This window comes from Antechinus flavipes, chromosome 2, assembly GCF_016432865.1.
Source record: "Antechinus flavipes isolate AdamAnt ecotype Samford, QLD, Australia chromosome 2, AdamAnt_v2, whole genome shotgun sequence".
Lineage (NCBI taxonomy): Eukaryota > Metazoa > Chordata > Mammalia > Dasyuromorphia > Dasyuridae > Antechinus > Antechinus flavipes.
This window is the reverse complement of record NC_067399.1, coordinates 449,984,337-450,010,393: the sequence shown is the minus strand read 5'-3', so window position 1 is coordinate 450,010,393 and position 26,057 is coordinate 449,984,337. Positions and strand designations below refer to the sequence as shown.

At 35.2% G+C, this 26,057-nt stretch overlaps 1 protein-coding gene across 2 annotated transcripts in view; it reads right to left on the bottom strand.

Moving 5' to 3' along the window:
• Positions 1-306: 306 nt before the first annotated feature.
• Positions 307-26,057, bottom strand: part of CDK5RAP1 (CDK5 regulatory subunit associated protein 1) — a 42,684-nt gene continuing 16,933 nt past the window's right edge. For both annotated transcript variants that reach the window (XM_051979362.1, XM_051979363.1), the window contains exons 9-14: positions 22,878-22,975; positions 20,200-20,255; positions 17,951-18,081; positions 17,612-17,761; positions 1,452-1,592; positions 307-706 (exon numbers count right to left, since the gene is read on the bottom strand). In XM_051979362.1, coding sequence (XP_051835322.1) covers positions 626-706; positions 1,452-1,592; positions 17,612-17,761; positions 17,951-18,081; positions 20,200-20,255; positions 22,878-22,975 — 657 coding nt within the window. In that variant the 3' untranslated portion in view covers positions 307-625. The remainder of the gene's footprint in view (positions 707-1,451; positions 1,593-17,611; positions 17,762-17,950; positions 18,082-20,199; positions 20,256-22,877; positions 22,976-26,057) is intronic.

Here is a 26,057-nt window from a genome sequence, read left to right as displayed (position 1 = left end):
AAGTGTTATGGATGAGGCATTGTGCTAAGCACTGGGGATACAAATGTAAGACAAATTCCCTCAAAGAATATATATTCAATCATGAGAAGTCAACACACAAAGGGAAGGGCACATGGGGATAGGGTAGGGAGAAGGAAAAAGAACATTTGTGGCAACATGAGGTAGAGATATCCAGGTGCCATAAAAGATGAGGTGAAAGATTATTAACCCATCTATCACCCATCAACTAAATTAGAAAACTGATGTTCAGAAGATAAAACAAATAATTGACTAAATTTCACAGCATTTAAAAAAAACAAAAAACCATTTTAGCTACAGGGTAATCATTTAATAGTGATTCTTAGAGATGCTTCCATGTAACAGGTAAATCCAGAAGATTCTTTTTCCATCTGACATAAAGTTCCTTCCCTAACTGATGATGATTCCTTGTCAGAGAAATTTTACTATTTAACCAGTCACTTCTCAATTTCTCTTTGACAAAACCTATTCAAGTGCCATTTTATCACAGAATTTCAGAGTTGGAAGTGACCCCAGATTTGTATGTAGTACAATCTGTAGCCACAAGAATCTTCTCACAACATCACTAACAGGGCATCCAGAAGAACTTTGGGGATGTCAATTCAGGTCAGCAACGTGCTGAGAACTCTTGTAGAGATGTTCGGCAGAGAGCAACTCCTTTCAGGCTCTGAGAGTTGGAAGAGGTGATCTGGAAAAAAAGCCACCCAAGAAAAAAACCAAAGTTAACAGGGCCAAAAGCTTCAATTAGTAAAGAATTCATATGTAGCTCTTTGGGGAAAGGGCTACTGTGGAAAAGAGGTATGGTAGCTACTAAAGAATTCCAAGTTACAGTAGTACCAGACAATCCATACAGGAGGACCTATAGAAAAAAAAATTCTGGTGGTCCTCTGGAGAGTAAGAGTTTGCAGAAAGGGGAAAAGAAGGTGGAGAAGTAGATAAGGGAAAGGCAGAGCAATATGACAAGAAGTACAAAATTGGGATGCAAGTCAAAGGAGAACTGAACAAGGCCTGTAGAGAAGAGAGGAGTGAGGACTGTGGTGATGGAAAAAAAAAAAAGGAATGGAGAGTAGTAAGAAGAAAGAACAGGACAGAATTGATTCTCCCAATTCCTTTAAAGTGGGGGAGGAGAGAAGTAAAAGCAAAAAAATTGCTTTTCTCTTCCATTTCTCCTATCATTTTCATATCTCATGCTCTTTGCCAAGAAAAGTATTGAGACAATGGTAAGAAGCCTTTGCCACTCTCCCTTTCTCTTGACTTAGCATCAACTAGCACTGAGTCAAGATAAGAACTAAGAAGCACAGTTTAGAGTAAGTAGAATTTCCATAATACAAATGTGAAGTCAGAAATTGTTGAAATGATTATTGAAACACATTTAATAGAAAAATAAAATGTAAATCATCTAAAGCAAACTTAAACTAAAAATGGATCCATACCTTCACTAATACATAATCTCCTGGCTGGGCTCGGGTTAAGCTCCCAGAGTTAATGCTATCTTCCATCTCGATGTCAGGAAAGATCACTTTAATGTTTCCATCATTCCTTCCACATAACTCAGTGGTAGAGCGCTTACTGGGCTGCAGAGAGAAAAAAATAATGATACTTAGAATAATCACTTGGGATTGGTGAATGGCTGAAAAAATTCAATTACATTAATGGAATATTATAAGAAGTGACATATATGAAGCATATAAAGAAGCAGAAACTTCTATGAAGTGATGAAAACTGAAGCAGAACTAGAGAAACAATATACACGATGACTACAAAAATGGAAATGGAAAGAACAAAAATAACTACATTGAACATAATTATAATGGTCCAACTTGTCAGAAAATGTTTCTTTTCAGAGAAGAAAAGCATGAATATAGAATACTGTACATAGGGTCAGATTTGATTTTCTGATTAGCTTTGCTGAACTGCTTTTCTGCTTTAAAAAAAGTGCTTTGTTACAAGAGATAGGTTTTACAATTTGAAAATTAAGGTGATGTAAAAGATGATGTAAAAACAAATGATATCAATGAACTTTTAAAAAAAGATTTATTACAAGAGGACAGAGCCAAGATGGTAAAGGTAGATATTTGCCGAGTTCTCCCTCAAATCTTGCAAATAGCTTGAAATTATGACTCTAAGCAAATTGTAGAGTGTCAGAATCCACTACAAAATGAAGTTGAACAATTTTCCAGTGGAAGGTAGCTTGTAAAGTCAGCATTGGAGTGGGTCTGGAGCACAATCTTGACATAGGCCAAACCAGCACAGGCCGTAGGACATCTCCATTGGCATCAGTGACAGTAATCTCCAGACCTCTCAGTCCAGAGGTCAAAGACAACTCAGAAAGAAACGTTTGATGTACTAGGATGTCAGGGGAGCCCCTGCTCAGGCTTGGGTTTTAGGAATCAATGAATCAACAGCTACAGCACCAACATTGCAGTAGCAGCATCTGCCATGACAGTAACCAGGAAGCTTCCAGAGATCTCAGCACACAAGTGGAAGGGGGGTGGGGTGGGCATACAACAGCTGGTCAGAGGAAGATTGCAGGGTCTTTTTGCTGGTACTAAGGCAGGACAATTTTCAGGTCTAGGTAACAGTACGGGTTCACAGCACAAGTCTCTAGAAGGATCTCTGAAAAAAGCTGCACAAAACCCCTAAAGCAGAGCCCTGCTTTAAAAAAGAGTTAAAAGCTAAATAAGAGGCTGGGGAAATGAGAAAACAACAGAAAAAATTCTAACCATAGGAAGTTACTATGGAGACAAGGAAGATCAAAACACAGATTCAGCCAAATGGGAAAGGAGGTACAAATGCTAAGGAAAATAATTCCTAAAAATTAGAATTGATCTTATGGAAGGTAATGACTTTATTAGAAATTAAGATATAATAAAACAAAATCAAAAAATGAAAAAATGGGGGGAGGGGAAAGTGAATTCTCTTATTGGGAAAAAAAAAAAAAAAACTGACCTGAAAATCAGTTAAAAATTATTAGTCTACCTGAAAACCATGGTCAAAAAAAGAGCCTGGGCAATGCAGAGGATAAAGAAGTCTTTAAGATGTGGTTCCTGGACATTCAATGAAACTGATGAATTCCATTAATTTTTGATAAAAAGAGCAGAGTTAAACTAAAAAATGTGACCTCCAAATATAGAACTCAAGAGAAGCATAAAAAGGTAAAAAGAAAAAAAAACCGCTTGAGAAATGTATTTCTGTTATGGGTATACATAGAGAGCAAATGTATAATCTGATTTTACTATTATAATATAAAAAAGAAACTAGAGGTGAACAGAGGACAGAAACAAAAGGGGAAAGTAGAGGCAAAGAAAATCTATTATAATTGAGGGAAAGAAGGAAGGATGATGAATATTGTGTGAATTTTAACTCTCATCAGATTCAGCTCAAAGAAGAAATATTAGATATATTTGGTTTCACCGAGAAACTTTTCTCACTCTATTAGAAAAGTGAGAAGGCAAAGGGGAAAAGGGAAGGGGTAGGCTAAATAGAAGGGAAAATAGAAATAGTAGGGGACAAGTATAAGAAAAGGAAAGGAACTTTAAAGGGGGAGGGCTGCTTGAGGCAAGTAGTGCTCATAAGTAAAATACTGGAGAGGAGGTAAAGGGGAAGGAAAGAGAAAAGTATAATTTGGGGTTAATAAGATGGTAGGAAATACAGAATTAGTAGTTTTAACTGTAAATGTGACTGGGACAAACTTTTTCATAAAGCATCAACAGATAGCAGATATCAACACATAGATGGATTAAAAGCTAGAATCCTACAATATGTTGTTTACAATAAACACATTTAAAGCAGAGCGGTACATACAGAGTAAAGGTAAAAGGTTGGAGTAGAATCTATTATGCTTCAGGTGAAGTTAAAAAAGCAGGGGTAGCCAATCCTGATCTCAGATCAAACAAAAGCAAAAATTGATCTAATTAAAAGAGATAAGGAAGGAAACTATATCTTGCTAAAGGGTACAATAGATAATGAAGCAATATCAATACTAAACATATATGCACCAAGTGGTGTAGTATCTACAGGATGAAGGAGAAGTGAAGAGAGTTGCAAGAAAAAATAGTCAGCAAAACAAAAATAGTGAGAGATCTCAACGTTGCACTCTCAGAATCAGATAAATAAAACTACAAAATAAATAAGAAAGAAGTTAAAAGGTAAATAGAATACTAGAAAAACTATATATGATAGATCTTTGGAGAAAATTGAATGGAGACAGAAAGGAGTACACTTTCTTCTCAGCAGTTCCTGGAACCTATACAAAAATTGATCATATATTAGGACATAAAGACCTCAAAATCAAATGCAGAAATGCAGAAATAGGGAAAATATACCAAAAAGTAATTGGAAGCTAAATAATCTCATCTTAAAGAATGAATGGGTGAAACATCAAATCATAGACACAATCAATAATTTTGTCCAAGAGAATGACAATAATGAAGCAACATACCAAAATTTGTGGGATATAGCCAAAGCGGTAATAAGGGGAAATTTTATATCTCTAGATGCTTATTTGAATAAAATAGAGAAAAAAAGATCAATAAATTGGGCTTGCAACTAAAAAAGCTAGAAAAAGAACAAATTAAAAACCCCCAATCAAACACTTAAACTTGAAATTTAAAAATAAAAGAGGTCAATAAAATTGAAATTAAAAAAAACTATTGAATTAATATATAAAACTAAAAGTTGGTTTTATGAAAAAGCCCAACAAAATAGATAAACCTTTAGTTAATTTGATTAGAAAAAGGAAAGAGAAAAATCAAATTGTTAGTCTCAAAAACGAAAAGGGAGGACTATTCACCAATGAAAAGGAAATTAGATCAATAATTAGGAGTTACTTTGCCCAACTTTATGCCAATAAATTTGACAACCTAAGTGAAATGGAGGAATACCTACAAAAATATAGATTGCCCAGATTAACAGAACAGGAAATAAGTTATTTAAATAATCCCATTTTAGAAAAAGAAATAAAACAAGATACTAATTAACTCCCTAAGAAAAAATTCCCAGAACCAAATAGATTTACATGTGAATTCTACCAAACATTCAAAGAATAATTAACTCCAATACTTATAAACTATCTGAAAAAATAGGGAATGAAGGACTCCTACCAAATTTCTTTTATAACACAGACATGGTACTGATATCTAAACCAAGTAGGATGAAAACAGAGAAAGAAAATTATAGACCAATCTTCTTAATGAACATCGATGCAAAAATCTTAAGTAAAATATTAGCAAAGAGATTATAAAAAATCATCCCCAGGATAATATATCACAACCAAGTATGACTTATACTAGGAATGCAGGGCTAGTTCAATATTAGAAAATATTAGCATAATTGACTACATCAATAACCAAATTAACAAAAACCATATGATTACCTCAATAGATGCAGCATCATATGTAATAGGGATAAACTGGAACCATTCCCAATAAGATCAGGGGTGAAACAAGGTTGCCCACTATCACCATTACTATTCAATATTGTATTAGAAATACTAGCTTTGGCAATAAGAAAAAGAGATTAAAGAAATTAGAGTAGGTAATAAAGAAACCAAATTATCACTCTTTGCAGATGATATGATGGTATACTTAGATAACCCCAGAGATTCAACTAAAAAGCTATTAGAAATAATCCACAACTTTACAAAGTTGCAGGATACAAAATAAATCCACATAAATCATCAGCAATTTTATACATTACTAACAAAATCCAACAGCAAGAGATACAAAGAGAAATTCCATTTCAAAGAATTGTCGATAGTATAAAATATTTGGGACTCTATCTGCCAAGGGAAAGTCAGGAATTATATGAGCAAAATTACAAAACACTTTCCACACAAATAAAGTCAGATCTAAACAATTAGAAAAATATCAAGTGCTCTTGGATAGGTTGAGCAAATATAATAAAGATGACAATACTATCTAAACTAATCTATTTAGTGCTATATCAATCAAACTCCCAAGAAACCATTTTAACTGACCTAGAAAAAATAACAACAAAATTCAAATGGAAGAACAAAAGGTCAAGAATTTCAAGGGAATTAAAAAAAAAAAATCAAATGAAGGTAGCCTAACTATACCAGATCTAAAACTATATTATAAAGCAGCGCTCATCAAAACCATTTGGTATTGGCTAAGAAACAGAGCAGTTGATCAATGGAATAGGTTAGGTTCACAGAACAAAATAGTCAATGACTATAGCAATCTAGTGTTTGACATACCCAAAGACCCCAGCTTTTGGGATAAGAATTCACTATTTGACAAAAACCGCTGGGAAAATTGGAAACTAGAATGGCAGAAACTAGACATTGACCCACACCTAATACCACATACCAAGATAAGATCAAAATGGGTTCATGATCTAGACATAAAGAATGATGTTATAAACAAATTAGAAGGACAAAAGCAGCTACACCCAAAGAAAGAACACTGGGAAACGAATGTGAACTATCTGCATTTTTGTTTTTCTTCCCGGATTATTTATACCTTCTGAATCCAATTCTCCCTACGCAACAAGAGAACTGTTCGGTTCTGCAAACATATATTGTATCTAGGATATACTGCAACATATCCAACATATAAAGGACTGCTTGCCATCTAGGGGAGGGGGTGGAGGGAGGGAGGGGAAAAAAAAATCGGAACAGAAATGAGTGTAAATATAATGTAATTATTAAATAAAAAAAATAAATAAATAAATAAACAAATTAGAAGAACGTAGGATGATTTACCTCTCAGATTTGTGGAAGAGGAAGGAATTTGTGACCAAAGAAGAACTAGAGATCATTATTGATCACAAAATAGAAAATTTTGATTATATTAAGTTAAAAAGTTTCTATACAAACAAAACTAATGCAGACAAGATTAGAAGGGAAGCAACAAACTAGGAAAACATTTTTATATCCCAAAGATCTGATAAAGACCTCATTTCTTTTTTTTTTTTTTTTTAAATAACTTTTTATTGATAGAACTCATGCCAGGGTAATTTTTTACAACATTATCCCTTGCATTCACTTCTGTTCCAATTTTTCCCCTCCCTTCCTCCACCCCCTCCCTCAGATGGCAAGCAATCCTTTACATGTTGAATAGGTTACAGTATATCCTGGATACAATATATGTGTGCAGAACTGAACAGTTTTCTTGTTGCACAGGGAGAATTGAATTCAGAAGGTATAAATAATCCGGGAAGAAAAACAAAAATGCAAGCAGTTTATATTCATCTCCCAGTGTTTTTTCTTTGGGTGTAGCTGCTTCTGCCCATCTTTGATCAATTGAAACTGAATTAGCTCTCTTTATCGAAGAGATCCACTTCCATTAGAAAACATCCTCAAACAGTATCATTGTTGAGGTATATAATGATCTCCTGGTTCTGCTCATTTCACTTAGTATCAGTTCATGTAAGTCTCGCCAGGATTTAGTGGGCAACAGACTCACTATGAATCAGAAGTATGAAGTAGAAGCCATAAATTGTTGCAATCATATTAACAAGTAATATGAAATACCTTTTCTAGAAATAAATGGGTATAATACCTTGGTCAAGTAGAAATGTATTCAGCTTTTGGTACTACACTTTGGGAAAGACCCTGGTACAATCAGTAACTGGAGGAAAAAGTCCCTCCATAATGTACCTGGCAAGTATGCCATATCTAGCCTTTACTCAGAGACCTTAATTTCCTCAGATAATTTGAATTCAAAGTACTTAAGCATCCCAATTATCCTTCTTTGTATACTTTCCAGGTTACTTCAGTATAACACAAAATAGAAATATGAGCTATTAGACACAATGAAAGAATCAGCACCGTAGCTGATCTAAATGGCAAGATAATGTTAATTACAGAAACAAAGAGATGATTGCTTGTTCCAGGAACATGCTTATCAGAAATTCCATTGCCACAGTTAGAAATAATATACAAAAGGTAGAGCAAAGATGGTGGAGTAAAGTCAGGGATTCATCTGAGGTCTCCTCCAACATACCCAAAGATCTTTAAATAATGAATGACTGAACAAATTCTAGAGCAGCAAAACACACAAAAAAAAGTCAAACAATTCTCCAGCCCCAGACAATTTAGGTAGTCAGCCTGTTGTCGCAGGATGGGTGGGAAAGACAATCCGATGCAGGCTGCATCAGCATGGCCCCAGCTGCAGCAAATCACGAGCAGGCTTCAGAGTGACTGGATCAGTGGCAGCAGGGATGGTTTCCAGACCTCTCAGATACCAAAGACAACTTAAAAGGTCAGCAGGAAAGGTCCATCTGACCTGCATGGAAGTAGAGAAAAGTCCAACATAGCCCCAGCCCCAGCCAAAAAGGAGCGGGCCTATAAGTCACTGAATCAGCAGGGACAATATCTATTTTGCGAGTCCTCAGCCCACAGATGGTAAGCAGGTCAAACAACTGGTCAGAAGGAGGTTACAGGATCTCTTTGCTAGCATAAGGCAGGATTCTGTTGCTTCATCTATATTCGAGTCACAGGCTAGGACACCAAAGCTTGTGGCCACAGTAGAGCAGGGACCATACCAGGGCAGAAAAGAATGCTCATGATCACTCAGACCAGAGCACAGACCAAGAGAGGAGTCATCACACCTCTCTTTAGATCATACTACATTGGAAGAACTGAAATCTTATAGGTTCCTAGAAGGATCTCTGAAAACAGCTGCACAAAATCCCTGAAACTTGGAATCCTCCACTGGAAACAAAGTCTCGCTTTAAAAAAGTTAAAAAGTCAAGTAATAAGCTAGTTAAATGAGCAAGCTATGGAAAAACATTGTGACCATACTACAGACAAGGAAAATCAAAACACACATGCAGAAGAAAATAACAAAGTCAAAGCACCTATATCCAAAGCCTCTGAGAAAAATAAGAATTGTTCTCAGGCTATGGAAGAGTTCAAAAAGGACTTTGAAAATCAATTACAAGAGATAGAGAAAAAATTGGGAAGAGAAATGAAAATGATGTAAAAAAATCAAGAAAAACAAGTCAACGGCTAGGTAAAGAAGATACAAAAAAATACTAAAACACTTTAAAAAAACAGACTATGCTAAATGGTAATAACAAAAAGCCAATGAGGAGAAAAATGCTTTAAAAAGCAAAGTTGGCCAAACAGAAAGAGAGGCACAAAAAAATCACCAAAGGAAAAAAAATCTTCACAAAAGTGGAAGTAGACAAATGGAAAAGGAGGTACAAAAACTCACTAAAGAAAATAATTCCTTAAAAATTAAAACTGGAGAGGCAGAGCCAAGATGGTAGAGAGTAGACAAGACTTTGCCTTCCTGGCTTCCCTCAGAATCAACAGCAGATCAAGCCTCTGAACAGATTTTGGGGTGACACAACTCACAAATATTTGGAGTGTAACAAATTTCCAGCATAAGATATCTTGGAAGGACTTCAGGAAAGGTCTGTCTTAATTGGACAGGAGAGGAAGTGGCCCAGTGCAAGTGCAGCCCAGGCCCCTCCCACCCCCAATGGGAAATATAGTGGAAGGCTCTTAGCCAAAATGCAGCAGCATTAGCTATTCTGCCCTCATTCAGAAGGCCAGTCAGCAGAGTAATTGTGAGACCTCCAATGCAACTATGGAAAGCAAATAGTGAACCCTGAACCCCAACATAATAGGCATGACTTAATTAGACCCACCTAGAACAGTGGGAAAGCCTGCAGTACCACTGGCCCCAGTGCAGTGAGAAACCTCTGTCTTTCTGTAGAGGAAGTTCAGGACAATCTCCCCTGCTCTAAGGCCTCAACCTTTAAAAATAAGCAAAAAAGCAAAAAGAACTCTGACCACAGATAGCTGCTATAGAGACAGAAAAGAACAGAACCCAAACCCTGAGAATACTAAAGACAAAATGTCTCCAGATGAAGCCTCAAAGGGAGTTATGAACTGGTCTCCAACTCAAAAGGCTCTTTTAGATGAATTCAAAAAGTTTAAAAGAGAGTTAAAGAAAATGGGAAAAGGAAATGAGAGCTCTGCAGGAGAGTTTGGAAAAAGAAACATAGAAATTGACTGAAGGAAAAAAACCTTAAAAAACAAATTTGGTGAAATGGAAAAAAATATATACTGAAGAAAACAACTTTTTAAAAAAAATGGATTTGGCAAAATGGAAAAAGAGAATAACTCCTTAAAAAATAGAATTGGTGAAATAGAAAAACAAATCCAATGAACAAAACAAAGTAGAGTTGGCCAAATGCAAAATGAGGTTAAAAAACTAACTGAAGAAAATACTTCACTAAAAATTGGAATTGGACAAATGAAAGTGAACAACTCAATGAGACATCAAAAATTAGTCAAATAAAACCAAAGAAATGAAATACCTTTTCTAGAAATAAATGGGTATAATACCTTGGTCAAGTAGAAATGTATTCAGCTTTTGGTACTACACTTTGGGAAAGACCCTGGTACAATCAGTAACTGGAGGAAAAAGTCCCTCCATAATGTACCTGGCAAGTATGCCATATCTAGCCTTTACTCAGAGACCTTAATTTCCTCAGATAATTTGAATTAAAAGTACTTAAGCATCCCAATTATCCTTCTTTGTATACTTTCCAGGTTACTTCAGTATAACACAAAATAGAAATATGAGCTATTAGACACAATGAAAGAATCAGCACCGTAGCTGATCTAAATGGCAAGATAATGTTAATTACAGAAACAAAGAGATGATTGCTTGTTCCAGGAACATGCTTATCAGAAATTCCATTGCCACAGTTAGAAATAATATACAAAAGGTAGAGCAAAGATGGTGGAGTAAAGTCAGGGATTCATCTGAGATCTCCTCCAACATACCCAAAGACCTTTAAATAATGAATGACTGAACAAATTCTAGAGCAGCAAAACACACAAAAAAAGTCAAACAATTCTCCAGCCCCAGACAATTTAGGTAGTCAGCCTGTTGTCGCAGGATGGGTGGGAAAGACAATCCGATGCAGGCTGCATCAGCATGGCCCCAGCTGCAGCAAATCACGAGCAGGCTTCAGAGTGACTGGATCAGTGGCAGCAGGGATGGTTTCCAGACCTCTCAGATACCAAAGACAACTTAAAAGGTCAGCAGGAAAGGTCCATCTGACCTGCATGGAAGTAGAGAAAAGTCCAACATAGCCCCAGCCCCAGCCAAAAAGGAGCGGGCCTATAAGTCACTGAATCAGCAGGGACAATATCTATTTTGCGAGTCCTCAGCCCACAGATGGTAAGCAGGTCAAACAACTGGTCAGAAGGAGGTTACAGGATCTCTTTGCTAGCATAAGGCAGGATTCTGTTGCTTCATCTATATTTGAGTCACAGGCTAGGACACCAAAGCTTGTGGCCACAGTAGAGCAGGGACGATATCAGGGCAGAAAAGAATGCTCATGATCATTCAGACCAGAGCACAGACCAAGAGAGGAGTCATCACACCTCTCTTTAGATCATACCACATTGGAAGAACTGAAATCTTATAGGTTCCTAGAAGGACCTCTGAAAACAGCTGCACAAAATCCCTGAAACTTGGAATCCTCCACTGGAAACAAAGTCTTGCTTTAAAAAAGTTAAAAAGTCAAGTAATAAGCTAGTTAAATGAGCAAGCTATGGAAAAACATTGTGACCATACTACAGACAAGGAAAATCAAAACACACATGCAGAAGAAAATAACAAAGTCAAAGCACCTATATCCAAAGCCTCTGAGAAAAATAAGAATTGTTCTCAGGCTATGGAAGAGTTCAAAAAGGACTTTGAAAATCAATTACAAGAGATAGAGAAAAAATTGGGAAGAGAAATGAAAATGATGTAAAAAAATCAAGAAAAACAAGTCAACGGCTAGGTAAAGAAGATACAAAAAAATACTAAAACACTTTAAAAAAACAGACTATGCTAAATGGTAATAACAAAAAGCCAATGAGGAGAAAAATGCTTTAAAAAGCAAACAGAAAGAGAGGCACAAAAAAATCACCAAAGGAAAAAAAATCTTCACAAAAGTGGAAGTAGACAAATGGAAAAGGAGGTACAAAAACTCACTAAAGAAAATAATTCCTTAAAAGTTAAAACTGGAGAGGCAGAGCCAAGATGGTAGAAAGTAGACAAGACTTTGTCTTCCTGGCTTCCCTCAGAATCAACAGCAGATCAAGCCTCTGAACAGATTTTGGGGTGACACTATTTGGAGTGTAACAAATTTCCAGCATAAGATATCTTGGAAGAACTTCAGGAAAGGTCTGTCTTAATTGGACAGGAGAGGAAGTGGCCCAGTGCAAGTGCAGCCCAGGCCCCTCCCACCCCCAATGGGAAATATAGTGAAAGGCTCTTAGCCAAAATGCAGCAGCATTAGCTATTCTGCCCTCATTCAGAAGGCCAGTCAGCAGAGTAATTGTGAGACCTCCAATGCAACTACGGAAAGCAAATAGTGAACCCTGAACCCCAACATAATAGGCATGACTTAATTAGACCCACCTAGAACAGTGGGAAAGCCTGCAGTACCACTGGCCCCAGTGCAGTGAGAAACCTCTGTCTTTCTGTAGAGGAAGTTCAGGACAATCTCCCCTGCTCTAAGGCCTCAACCTTTAAAAATAAGCAAAAAAGCAAAAAGAACTCTGACCACAGATAGCTGCTATAGAGACAGAAAAGAACAGAACCCAAACCCTGAGAATACTAAAGACAAAATGTCTCCAGATGAAGCCTCAAAGGGAGTTATGAACTGGTCTCCAACTCAAAAGGCTCTTTTAGATGAATTCAAAAAGTTTAAAAGAGAGTTAAAGAAAATGGGAAAAGGAAATGAGAGCTCTGCAGGAGAGTTTGGAAAAAGAAACACAGAAATTGACTGAAGGAAAAAAACCTTAAAAAACAAATTTGGTGAAATGGAAAAAAATATATACTGAAGAAAACAACTTTTTAAAAAAAATGGATTTGGCAAAATGGAAAAAGAGAATAACTCCTTAAAAAATAGAATTGGTGAAATAGAAAAACAAATCCAATGAACAAAACAAAGTAGAGTTGGCCAAATGCAAAATGAGGTTAAAAAACTAACTGAAGAAAATACTTCACTAAAAATTGGAATTGGACAAATGAAAGTGAACAACTCAATGAGACATCAAAAATTAGTCAAATAAAACCAAAGAAATGAAAGAACAGAAGAAAATGTAAACTATCTCACTGGCAAAACAACTGACCTGTAAAATAGACCTAGGAGAGTTAGAAAAAGGAAATACAGAAATTATCTGGAAAAACTCCTTAAAAAATAATTTGTGAAATAGAAAAACAACTCCTTGAAAAATAGAATCTGTAAAATGGGAAAAAATTCCAGTGAACAAAAACAACTTAGTTAAGCGTTCAATTGGCCAGATGCAAAAAGAGATAAAAAAGCTAACTGCAGAAAATAATTCACTAAAAATTGGAATTGAACAAATGAAAGAGAATGAGACGTCAAAAATCAGTCAAACAAAACCGAAAAATGAAAAAAAAATAGAAAAGAATATAAAATTCCACACCAGAAAAAAAAAAAAAAAAAAAAAACAACCTAAAAAATAGATACAGGAAAAGCAATCTCAATAATTATTTACTGGACAACCTGAAAACTATGATGGAAAAAAAGAGCCTAGACAATATCTTTCAAGAAATCATCATGGCAAATGCCCTGATGTCCCAGAACCAGAGGGCAAAATAGCCACTGAAAGAATCTAATCACATCCTGAAAGACAAATTTTTTAAAAAAATTATTTATAAATGTTCAAATTTCACCTTTTTCAGGAGATCTTTTCCAGATGCCAGTGGTCTCCTCTCTGAGATTACTTTCCATTTACACACATACTCATGGTTGTGCTCATACTCTCTCACCTTTTCTCTCTGTTTCTCTTTCTTTCAATTTATCTAAACTGACAGATGGATACATAGATATCTTAAGTCTGCATATATATATATATATATATATATATATATATATATATATATACATATATATATATATATATATATATATATATATATTATATATATATATATATATATCATTATCCCCATTGAAATGTGAGCTCTTTGAAGACTGCACATTGAAAGTTGCTTTGAAGGCAACCAGTATTGGTTTTATTTTTATTTGTACCTCAATCTCTCAGCACAGTGGCAGGTATTTAACAACTACTTACCAAATACCTGTTTTTGAGTGAGAAAAATAATATATTGTAACTTGGCCATGTTAAAGCATAACTAATTAATTTAAAAATGTAAATGAATTATGATAATTATAGTGGAAAAGAGATGAAGGGGGAAAGTTAAAAAAAGAAGGAAAAATGTTGGTGACAAGTGAACAAATTACTATTATATAAAATTATATTACCTATATGCCAATAAACTACTAACTTTAAATAAAATGAATTAAGGTTTATAAAAATATAAAATGTCCAGATTAATAGGAAAAGAAGAAAAGAATTTAAATAACTCAACTCAGAAAAATAAGACATAAATTTAAAAACAAAGCTATAAACGAACTTTAAAGAAAAAACTGATATCAAAACATCCACAAATTAATTGTATCAAACATTAATTTTTTGAAAAAAAGTTGGAAAAGAAGTAATCCTACCAAATTCCTTCAATAAAGAACTATGTTCTCATATAAACTCAATTCGCATAGTCTTGATATCTAAATCAGGAATAGTTAAAAAAAAGAGAGAAAGAGAAAGAGAGAGAGAGAAAACAAAAGACCAATATTCCTAGTACATAATGATATTAAAGTTTTAAATAAAATATTAGAAAAGAGGATACAGCAATTTCCATTTATAGCAGGAATGAAAAACTGATTCAGTATTAGGGAAACTATTAATATCATAAATCATATTAACAAGTAAAAAAAAATCATATATCAGTAATAACTACATAAATACATTAATAGAAAAAACTTCTGACAAAAAATACCACCCATCTTTGATAATACCTCCCACTACACAGTAAAATTAACTCCAAGTGACTAAAAGACTTAGAAAAAAATTACATCATGAACAATTTAGATGAACAAAGAAGAAATTACCTTTCAGATCTATGGAAAAGGAAAGAATTCGTGACCCAACAAAGGATAGAGAGGATCACAAAAGATAATTTCAATTAAATAAAATTGAAAAGGTTTTGCATAAAACTAAAATAGCTAAAATTTGAAGGAAACAATTAAATGAGGGGGAAAAATTGAAGCAAGTTACTCTCATAAAAGTTTTATTTCCAAAATATAGGTGGAACTGATTCAAATTTATAAGCATTTAGGAATAGCTGAGGGTGGTAATACATGCCTGTATTGCCTAACTGAGGTTAGTGGACTGCATGATCAGGAGTTTTGAACTTCAGTAGAAAGACTAAAGCTAACCAGGCGTCCATGCTAAATCTGCAATTGAGTTGGTAGGCTCCTGGAAATAGCAAGGACAAGATTAGTCCAAATCTAAAAAAGAATTGGCTCAAGCTACTGTGCTGATCAATAGTGAACTGGGTCTAAGAGTTGTACTCCTGCCTAAGTACAATGGAGAGACCCAAGTTTAAAAAAAAAAAAATTAACAGGTATTTCTCAAATAAAGATACCCAAGCTATCATTTAAAAAAAATGCTAGAAGTCACTAATAGTTAAAGAAATTCAAATTAAAGTAACTTTGAGGTTCTTCTATCTCATAGCTATCATACTGACAATGATGATTAAAATGGAAAATGAAGAATGTTGGAGTTGCTGCAAAACAGGTATATTAATACAATGTTGATGGAGCTATGAATTTACATAGACATTCTAAAAAGGTTACTCACATCTTGACAGAGAGCTGTTAAATTCAAAGATACTGACAGATAGATAGATATAAATATTTGGACATGTGGGAGTTTGTTTTACCATTTGTACTTGTTACAAATGTTTTATTTCTTTTTTTTTCCCCTCTTAAATTGGATATATGATTGGAATTAAGAAAAAATAAATGCTTGTTAATTGAAAAAAAAAAAAAAGACAAATTGTAGGCTTTTTAAACCTATCCCAGAAACAGGCCTATTTATCTTGAAATAATCACAGATAAAATCGTTGTAGTAAGAATTTTTGCCATGTAGCTACAACAAAAACAACTTCATATCATGATAGATATAGATTTTTTGGCAAGATACTTCATTACCAAAAAAGTTTTCTTTTCCAAAAGATAAGAACATACAATTTTATTGGGAAAATAATTGCCATCCTACCTGTTTGGCTAATTTTAATTAAATTTGTACTCCTTGTGCACTCTGCACCTAAAAACTCAGGAACAAGTCATCTAGGAATCTGTTAGGTGAGCAAGTGAAAACAGCCCAGGATAAAATACTGATTAAGATTTTTAGTGTTCTTTTCTCTAAAATAAGATCATTCTCTATGGAGCAGGTTTCTCAGGGGGCTTCTGGAGGCAGCCTTAGTTTTGGTTCAGAGTAATAATCACCTCAAACACAGCCAGAGATTAAAGTACAGTCCTTTAATGTCTTTTCCAAAATAGCCCAATTAGTTTTCTTAGAGGCCTATCTCCCTCGTTGGCTCCAAGAGCTCTTGCAGTTTGTCTGCCATCTTCAGCCTCCACTCTCTTTGAATCTTGGTTCTGAATCTTCTCAACTGACTTCTGGGTCTCAGTCTCTTCAACTGAACTCCTCCACTGACTCAGCTCCTTTTATGCTCTTTTAGAGGTGTAAACTCAAAGGTTGACTCCTTTTCTGAGAGAGTGGGATAGTGGGAGCTGTGACCTGTGAATCTCATACTGAATCCTGAAATCTCCCAAATTTGTGAACTAATGTGTGAACTTTCAAAAGTGTAAATATAAGCATTGTTTCTATCAATTCCATTGAGTTAACACCTTGTTTCAAGTTCTGGCTCATAACAAAGATTAATAGTAATAATAGCTGACATTTTAATCAAGATGCTAGATAAATTGCCACAGGTAATCAAAACTAGCTCTTATTATCCTCAGGGTTCCTCAAACTACAGCCCACGGGCCAGATGCAGCAACTGAGGATGTTTATCCCCCTCACCCAGGGCTATGAAGTTTCTTTATTTAAAGGCTCACAAAACAAAGTTTTTGTTTTTACTATAGTCCGACCCTCCAACAGTTTGAGGGACAGTGAATTGGCTCCTTATTTAAAAAGTTTGAGGATCCCTGTCCTAAGTGATCAGAAACAGAATAAATATTATCTTCAGCTCTATCTTAACATTTCTTCTTCCTACTATTAAGTAGTTGCATTTTTATTTTGGTGCAGAGAAAGCATTGGATCTGAGATGTCTTTGGGAATTCCCAAAGAAGAATCTCTATTGGTGCAGATCAATGTACCTGCTCTGTACTTAGAGCGACTTGCAGAGGGACCCATAGCTTACCCTCTATCCTCTGTGCCAAGCAAATAGATTCACCTGTAAGCCATCACCTAGAGCACTGAGCTTTGGGGTTAGAACCCTTCTCCTTGTTTTGCTACTTAGATACCTAACACTTTGTACCTGGGAAAGGTACATTTGCCAGATTAGATTGCAGGTCCATAAGATTTACATGAATGTTTGGTTACCTGCCAAAAGCTAATCTGAAAATTTGGAAGTCCATGCCTATGATGGGAGAGCAGTGAACAGGGGGAAGTTCATTATATACTTATAAGTAAATATAAAACTGAAGAAAAGCGTCCTACTGCCCTTACCCCTTCCACAAGGATAAGCTGAGTGTGGCCAACCACAGCCATGTTGGCTTCTGCAGCTCCTTCTCGGAAGGCAGTGATCAACTCTGCAAGCCTCCTCTGTTTGACCTCCTCTGGAACATCATCCTGAAGCCTGTGATATGCTCGTGTCTTCTACAATAAGATAGGACAGAGAAGGAGTCAAAAAGACCTGAGTTAATTCAGCTTCTAATGCAGCACATGCAGAATAGAGTACAGTCCTTTCATGCACAAAGCACTATGGAAGCTAGCTAGAGCCACTTTTCTGCCATTGTTTCCCACCTGGAAGCCTGCCACAACCAGACACGAGGACCCAGAACTCACCTGTCTCATACTGTAGGCAAAAAGGAAACCTACATTGTAGCGGACTTCCCGAAGCAAGGACAGAGTTTGGAGGTGATCTTCTTCTGTTTCTCCACAGAATCCAGCAATAAAATCACTGCTGAGGCTCACTCCTGCCATACAAAGTTCACAGAAACTAACAATGAAAGGGACTTCACAGGACATCCAGTCTAAGTTATACCTGACTCTAACATAGCTGACAAGAAGCTATTTAGCCTCTGCCTGAAGACCCCCAGGGAGGAGGATCCATTACTTCCCAAGGCAGTCCATTCTTTCTGGATGACAGTAATTATGTTCTCCTCTCTGCAACTTCTACGTATTACTTTTAATTCTGTTCTTTGGGGACAAGAACACTTCTACTTGTTCCTCTACATGATTGCCTTTCATGTACTTAAAGCCAGCTACCATGCTTTCCCTATACTCTCTCTTCACTGGACTAAGCTAAAATCTAATCAAGTAAAGCTCCTAAGTAACAACTTTTCAAAAAATATTCCAAGTAGGCAAGCAATTAAGGCCCAGTTCCTTCTCCTGAACCTCCAATGACATGGTCTTCAGTTATTTTACCATAATGGTCACTCCTCTCTGAACATGCTCTCACTTTATTGCATTCATCCCAGAAATGTGTATCCTGCCAATAAAGCACAGGACTTTAGGAAGGTGAATCTACTCTGATGATAGTCCATGTACACACCAAGAAGAGTCCTTACTAAGTGCAATACAAATAAAGTGCCTACTTCAATTTTTCTGAGCCTATCACATATAAATTCCATTTACAGTAAGAATGACTAATATTTAGAAATCAAGATTAAACCTACTTAGCCATGTTATAGTTACCATTGGCATTCTACCTGGTTGAAAAAATCAATTTCATTCTAAATGCTGTCTTTAGACTTAAATTCAAGTCCACATTTCTAAATTGGTCTACTTTTAATTCTCATTCACTGATGTATGCCTATGGAATTTCAGTTTAATATTGTTCGTTCTAAAGGAACAGAAAATTTGACAATGTCTTTTGAAATACACCAAAGAAGGTTTCATGTAATGTGTCAATAAAGCAGTTACAATTTGTCTCATGAATTAAAACACAAAATATAAACAACAATCAAGGACAATTGCCAGGTAAATAATTTTTATAATATCAAAACTCAGAATTTAAAAATATACGATATTACATAAGATAATGTGTCTTAATACCTATTAGCTATATGAAATCTGAATCTAAGATTAATTCTTCCAGACCTTGTTTATGCATTTAGAGAGCATAAGCTATATTCTATATGACATGAACCTAATATGGAACTGGACCTGGTAATCTCTATAGCACTAAAGTAAAGCAATTTGCTAACAAATATATGGGTGCAGCAGGACCAACTCTAGAAAGATCAGATGTGATAAGTGACACAAATGTAACTTTGAAATAAAACTTTTCATCTGATCTCTATTTTCTTTATAGATAAAATACAGTTATTTCAATTGATACAGCTTAGTCTCTCACAGTATTCTTAAATTATGATCTTTTTAGGGCTAAAAACAAGGTAAGGAGAAAGGGAGACCAGTACAATTGATTGAATGATCTTAGAAGGCAAGAAAAATGGCACTCTATCTTTATATTCCCAATATCTGGCAGAACACAACACACAAGACAAGAGTTTAATAAATGTTTGCAAGGAAAATCAGGAAACTAAAAGGAATAAAAGCCGAGTATGGTGAAGTGGGCACCTACTTAATAATTGTTTCAGGGGTCCAGAATTACCTATGTTTGGACTAAAGTAATTTGTGATCTTAGGGGAAATATGACCAGAAAAAAAAGGCTAATGAATATTAACCTGGAATGAAAATGCTAGATAAAGTAGGTGAATATTAATAAATGGAAATCTCCCTCCTCCAAAAAGGAAGAAGGGAGACCAAGAGTACAGGCTATATTTGTGTTATTTGATCTTGCTTAATTCAAGATTCTTAAACTGTGGACTTTTTTTTCTTTGTTTTATATTTTGATAATTATATATCAATATAATTGGCTTCCTTATATATTCTATTTTACGCATTTAAAAACATTTAAGAAGGGGTCCATAGGCTCTACTAGATTGCCAAAGGAGTCTATAAACACAAAAAAGATTTAAGAAAGCCTGACAACTATTTTTCTTTATAATGAGGGGAAGTCTGGAAATAGGGGACACATTGGGGAATTTGAGGTAAAAAAAACAAAAGATATTACTTTAAAAAAAGTTTACCTGGAATAGATTCTCTGATATGATGAATCAAGTCCAAATAAGCTTCCCTTGTATATCTACAATGAGAGGTAAGGAAAAGATTAACTCAATCTGAGAGGTTCAAACTAAGTGTCCCCTTTGCCTCTAGAAGTTTTAGGCTCCCTTCCCTATCTAAATCTATAATCCTATGAACTAAATCATATTAGTAAGGGATCCTAAATATTGCGGCTTGCCAAAATTTGCTTCCATTTCACCAAAATATCATACCCAAAGGTTGTGTGTTTTTATAATATGGTTTAAGTAAAAGTCCAGGAAAATCCTGCTATAACCAAAAATCTGTACTGGACTAATCCAGGGACTCAGGATAGTAGTGTTAATTATTTTTACTTCTTTCTTAATAAAGAAAAGAATAAGTAAACATTTAAAGTCATTTCCAAAACTCTGTACCAATGCAGCAAACAAGCCAGATGGTATAGTTTAAACTTGCTCTATACTGAATTATCTTCCTTAGCCTCTGTTAACTCTGCAGTGTTAATTTCCATGGGAAAAGATAAGTAAACAAGGGCTGTTAATGTTTTTTTTTTTAGTTGTAATAATTTTTTTATTGACAGGGTAATTTTTTACAACATTATCCCTTGCACTCACTTCTGTTCCGATTTTTCCCCTTTCTCCCTCCACCTCCTCCCCTAGATGGCAAGCAGTCCTATATATGTTAAATATGTCACAGTATATACTAGATACAATATATGTGTACAGAACTGAACAGTTCTCTTATTGCACAGGGAGAATTAGATTCAGAAGACAGAAATAACCCAGGAAGAAAAACAGAAATGCAAACAGTTTACATTCATTTGCTAGTGTTCTTTCTTTGGGTGTAGCTGCTTCTGTCCATCATTGATCAATTGAAACTGAGTTAGGTCTCTTTGTCAAAGAAATGCACTTCCATCAGAATACATCTTCATACGGTATATAATGATCTCCTGGTTCTGCTCATTTCATTTAGCATCAGTTTATGTAAGTCTCTCCAAGCCTCTCTGTATTCATCCTTCTGGTCATTTCTTACAGAACAATAATATTCCATAACATTCATATACCACAATTTACCCAACTATTCTCCAATTGATGGACATCCATTCATTTTCCAGCTTTTAGCCACTACAAACAGGACTGCCACAAACATTTTGGCACATACAGGTCCCTTTCCCTTCTTAGTATCTCTTTGGGGTATAAGCCCAGTAGTAGCACTGCTGGATCAAAGGGTATGCAGTTTGATAACTTTTTGGGCATAATTCCAGATTGCTCTCCAGAATGGTTGGATTTGTTCACAACTCCACCAACAATGCATCAGTGTCCCAGTTTTCCCGCATCTCCTCCAACATTCATCATTATTTTTTCCTGTCATCTTAGCCAATCTGACAGGTGTGTAGTGGTATCACAGAGCTGTCTTAATTTGCATTTCTCTGGTCAATAGTGATTTGGAACACTCTTTCATATGAGTGGTAATAGTTTCAATTTCATCATCTGAAAATTGTCTGTTTATATCCTTTGACCATTTATCAATTAGAGAATGGCTTGATTTCTTTAATAAATTAGAGTCAATTCCAGGAAAAAATAATGATAAATGTTGGAGGGGATGTGGGAAAACAGGGACACTGATGCATTGTTGGTGGAGTTGTGAACGAATCCAACCATTCTGGAGAGCAATTTGGAACTATGCTCAAAAAGTTATCAAACTGTGCATACCCTTTGATTCAGCAGTGCTACTACTGGGCTTATACCCCAAAGAGATACTAAAGAAGGGAAAGGGACCTGTATGTGCCAAAATGTTTGTGGCAGCCCTGTTTGTAGTGGCTAGAAACTAGAAACTGAATGGATGCTCATCAACTGGAGAAGGGTTGGGTAAATTGTGGTATATGAATGTTATGGAATATTATTGTTCTGTAAGAAATGACCAGCAAGATGAATACAGAGAGGTTTGGAGAGACTTACATGAACTGATGTAAGTGAAATGAACAGAACCAGGAGATCATTATATATTTCAACAACGATACTGTGTGAAGATGTATTCTGATAGAAGTGGATTTCTTTGACAAAGAGACCTGACTGAGTTTCAATTGATAAATGATGGACAGAACAGCTATACCCAAAGAAAGAACACTGGGGAATGAATGTAAACTGTTTGAATTTTTGTTTTTCTTCCCGGGTTATTTTTACCTTCTGAGTCCAATTCTCCCTGTGGAACAAGAGAACTGTTCGGTTCTGCAAACATATATTGTATTTAGGATATACTGCAACATATTTAACATATATAGGACTGCTTGCCATCTAGGGGAGGGAGTGGAAGGAGGAAGGGAAAAATCGAAACAGAAGGGAGTGCAAGGGATAATGTTGTAAAAAAATTACCCTGGCATGGGTAGTGTCAATAAAAAGTTATTCTATAAAAATAAATAAATTAGAGTCAATTCTCTATATATTTTGGAAATGAGGCCTTTATCAGAACCTTTAACTGTGAAGATGTTTTAAAGGCTGTTAATGTTAAAAAAATAAAAATAAATGTATATCTGCTTTTCAGGTTTTTGCTTTGTCAAACATATGCTAAATTCCAAAGTCTACAGATTCATGAGCAATGCTGAAACTAAGACAAGCAAAAATACATAGCAATTTATGGTGGTAAGTCAATAGTCCCAAACAAGCCTGACCCTCTTCTCATGATTTCCAAAATCCGGCTGCTTCCACTCTGAGCTGGCAAATGGATCTGTTTACAAATATTATTCCGCTCCTGGATCAAATGTAGAACCTGGACCAAAGAGAACAATTGAAAGAGTCATTAAAGTTTCAACAAATAGTACTGCTTCTTCTATGGCTAACAGCTAACAATTCTTACTTTTCATAGTCAATTACCGAGTAAGTGGGAATTGACCAAAGAGAAGTAGGGATAGTATTAGCTTGGGTTGCCTAGACCACAGCTTCTTAACCTGTGAGTCATGACCCCATATGGGGTCTCGTAACTGAATGTGGGAGGAAATCATGAAATTATGATTTATCATCAGTAAATATTTGATTTGCATATCTATTTTATATACATATGTGCAGAGGGTCATGTAAAAATTTCTCAGAGAAAAGGAGCTATAAGTGGAAAAAGTTTAAGAAGCCCTGGTTCAAACCGTGGTTTTATTCTTCCTCCTTTCTAGTATGTCATAGCACTTCCACAAAAATGAAAGGGGAAGAAAAATAAAAGATTTGCAAGTTATTACTGCGCAGGCAAAAAGTTCAGTCAGGGAGGGCACTGAAACTAAAGGTTAAATTGAGATTTAAAAAATCATTCATGAATTTCTAACCATCCACTAATAACTGAGATTTAAGATCTGGATGAATTTTCTTAAATAAATATATAGTTATTTTCTTATTACTCAAAATGAGTCATACAGTGTGGAAACAATAATGGCCTCAGAGGCATGGGACCTAGATTCCAGGCTCTCCTCTACACTATTAACTACCAGTAATGAGGTCAAGAATATCAAAAGTAACAAAAGGCATTAATTGTTGCTCGTTTCATATGGCTTCAAATTTGTATCTGGCTACAGTTCAATTTCCTTTCATATTAAATTGGTTCTAACTTCACACACCATATTACTTATCCAGGCACATTTTAATAAATACTGATTGACTAAACTCTAACATCTGGTGATTGATTCTCCCACCCTCACCAATTACTGGCACAACAACATAAAATCTTCTGAAAATAGAATAGAAGAACACCCACAGAATGCTACTGTCACAGAATAATGACAACACCTGCTTACATGGATGGCTGTATTAACTTTTATTAAAATAAATGTTATGTTTCTGACGCTGAATTTGTTCCATAGTAAATTTAAGTTCATTAGAATGGAGATGAATTTTTACAGTGGCATTCTAATGAAATTAATTCCCTATGCATTACATCCTGCAACAAGGAAACAGAACTTTACTTTAACAACATAGAAACAGAACTTTACTTTAACAATAAATTAAAAGCTAAAAAATATGTTGAGAAAATAAGCAAACAACAGAAAAAGATTCTGATCACAGAAAGTTACTATGGTGACAAGGAAGATCAAAACACATTCAGAAGATAAAATCAAAGCTCGTACATCCAAAGCCTCCAAGAAAAATAAGATTTGGTCAGGCATGGAAGAGCTCAAAAGGGATTTTGAAAATCAAGTAAGAGAAATAAAGGAGAAATTGGAAGAGAAATGAGAGTGATGTAAAAGGAAATGCAAAAAGTTAATGAAGAAAAGAATGCCTTAAAAAGCAAAATTGGCCTAATGGAAAAGAAAGTACAAAAATTCACTGAAGAAAATAATTCCCTAAAAATTAGAATTGAGCAAATGGAAGATAATAACTTTATGAGAAATCAAGATACAATAAAACAAAACCAAAAGAATGAAAAAATAGAACTCAATGTGAAATATCTTATTGGAAAAACAGATCTAGGAGAGATCATTTAAAAATTATTAGTCTACATGAAAGCCATGATCAAAAAAAGAGCCTAGATATCAACTTTCAAGAAATTATCAAGGAAAATTATTCTTATATTCTACAACCAGAAGGTAAAATAGAAATTTAAAGAATCTACCAATCACCTCCTGAAAGAGATCCCAAGATGAAAACTCTCAGGACTATTACAGCCAAATTCTGGATCTGCCAGGTCAAGGAGAAAATACTGCAAGCATCAAGAAACATACAAATTCAAATATAGTGGAGTCACAGTCAAAATAATACAAGATTTAGCAGTTATTACATTAAAGAATCAGAAGGCTTGGAATATATTCTGGAGAGCAATAGAACTAGAACCAAGAATCGGGTGATAACACCCAGCAAAACTATAATTCGTTGGGGAGAAGATGGACATTCAATGAAATTGAGGACTTTCAGCATTTGTGATGAAAAGATCTGAACTGAATAGAAAATTTGATTTTCAAATACAAGACCCAGGAGAAGCATATAGAGGTAATCAGAAAAGGGAACTCATAAGGGATTTAACAAGGTTTATGTGTTTTACATTACTATATGGGAAGATGATACTTGTAACTCTAAGAACTTTCTTATGGCAGTTAGAAGGAATATAGATAAAAAAGAGGTCAAAGAATGAGGTAACTATGAAGGGATAATATTTTTAAAAAGAAAATTAAGGGATGAGAGAAGAATGTTTTAAGAGAAAGGGAAAGGGAGAGGTCAAATAATGTAAATTATCTGTCATAAAAGAAGCAAGAAAAAGCTCTTACAATGGAGAGGAAGAGGGGGGAGGGAAAGGAGAAGGGGAGTTTGAATGTTACTCTCATCAGAATTGGCTCAAAGAGGAAATAACATACACACTCAATATGGATATAGAAATCTATTTTACCCTGCAGGAAAGTAGGAGGAGAAGAGGATATGAGAAAGGGGGAGGATAAAAGAAGAGGGGGCATATCAGGGGAGGATTTGGTAAGAATCAAAACTATTTTGAGAAGGAACAGAGTGAAAGGAGAGAAAGAATAAAATAAGCAGAAAGAAATACAGTTAGAGCAAAATGCTGGAGGGGATGTGGGAAAACAGGGACACTGATACATTGTTGGTGGAATTGTGAACACATCCAGCCATTCTGGAGAGCAATTTGGAACTATGCTCAAAAAGTTATCAAACTGTGCATACCCTTTGATCCAGCAGTGTTACTACTGAGCTTATATCCCAAAGAGATACTAAAGAAGGGAAAGGGACCTGTATGTGCCAAAATGTTTGTGGCAGCCATGTTTGTAGTGGCTAAAAGCTGGAAAATGAATGGATGCCCATCAATTGGAGAATGGTTGAGTAAATTGTGGTATATGAATGTTATGGAATATTATTGTTCTGTAAGAAAT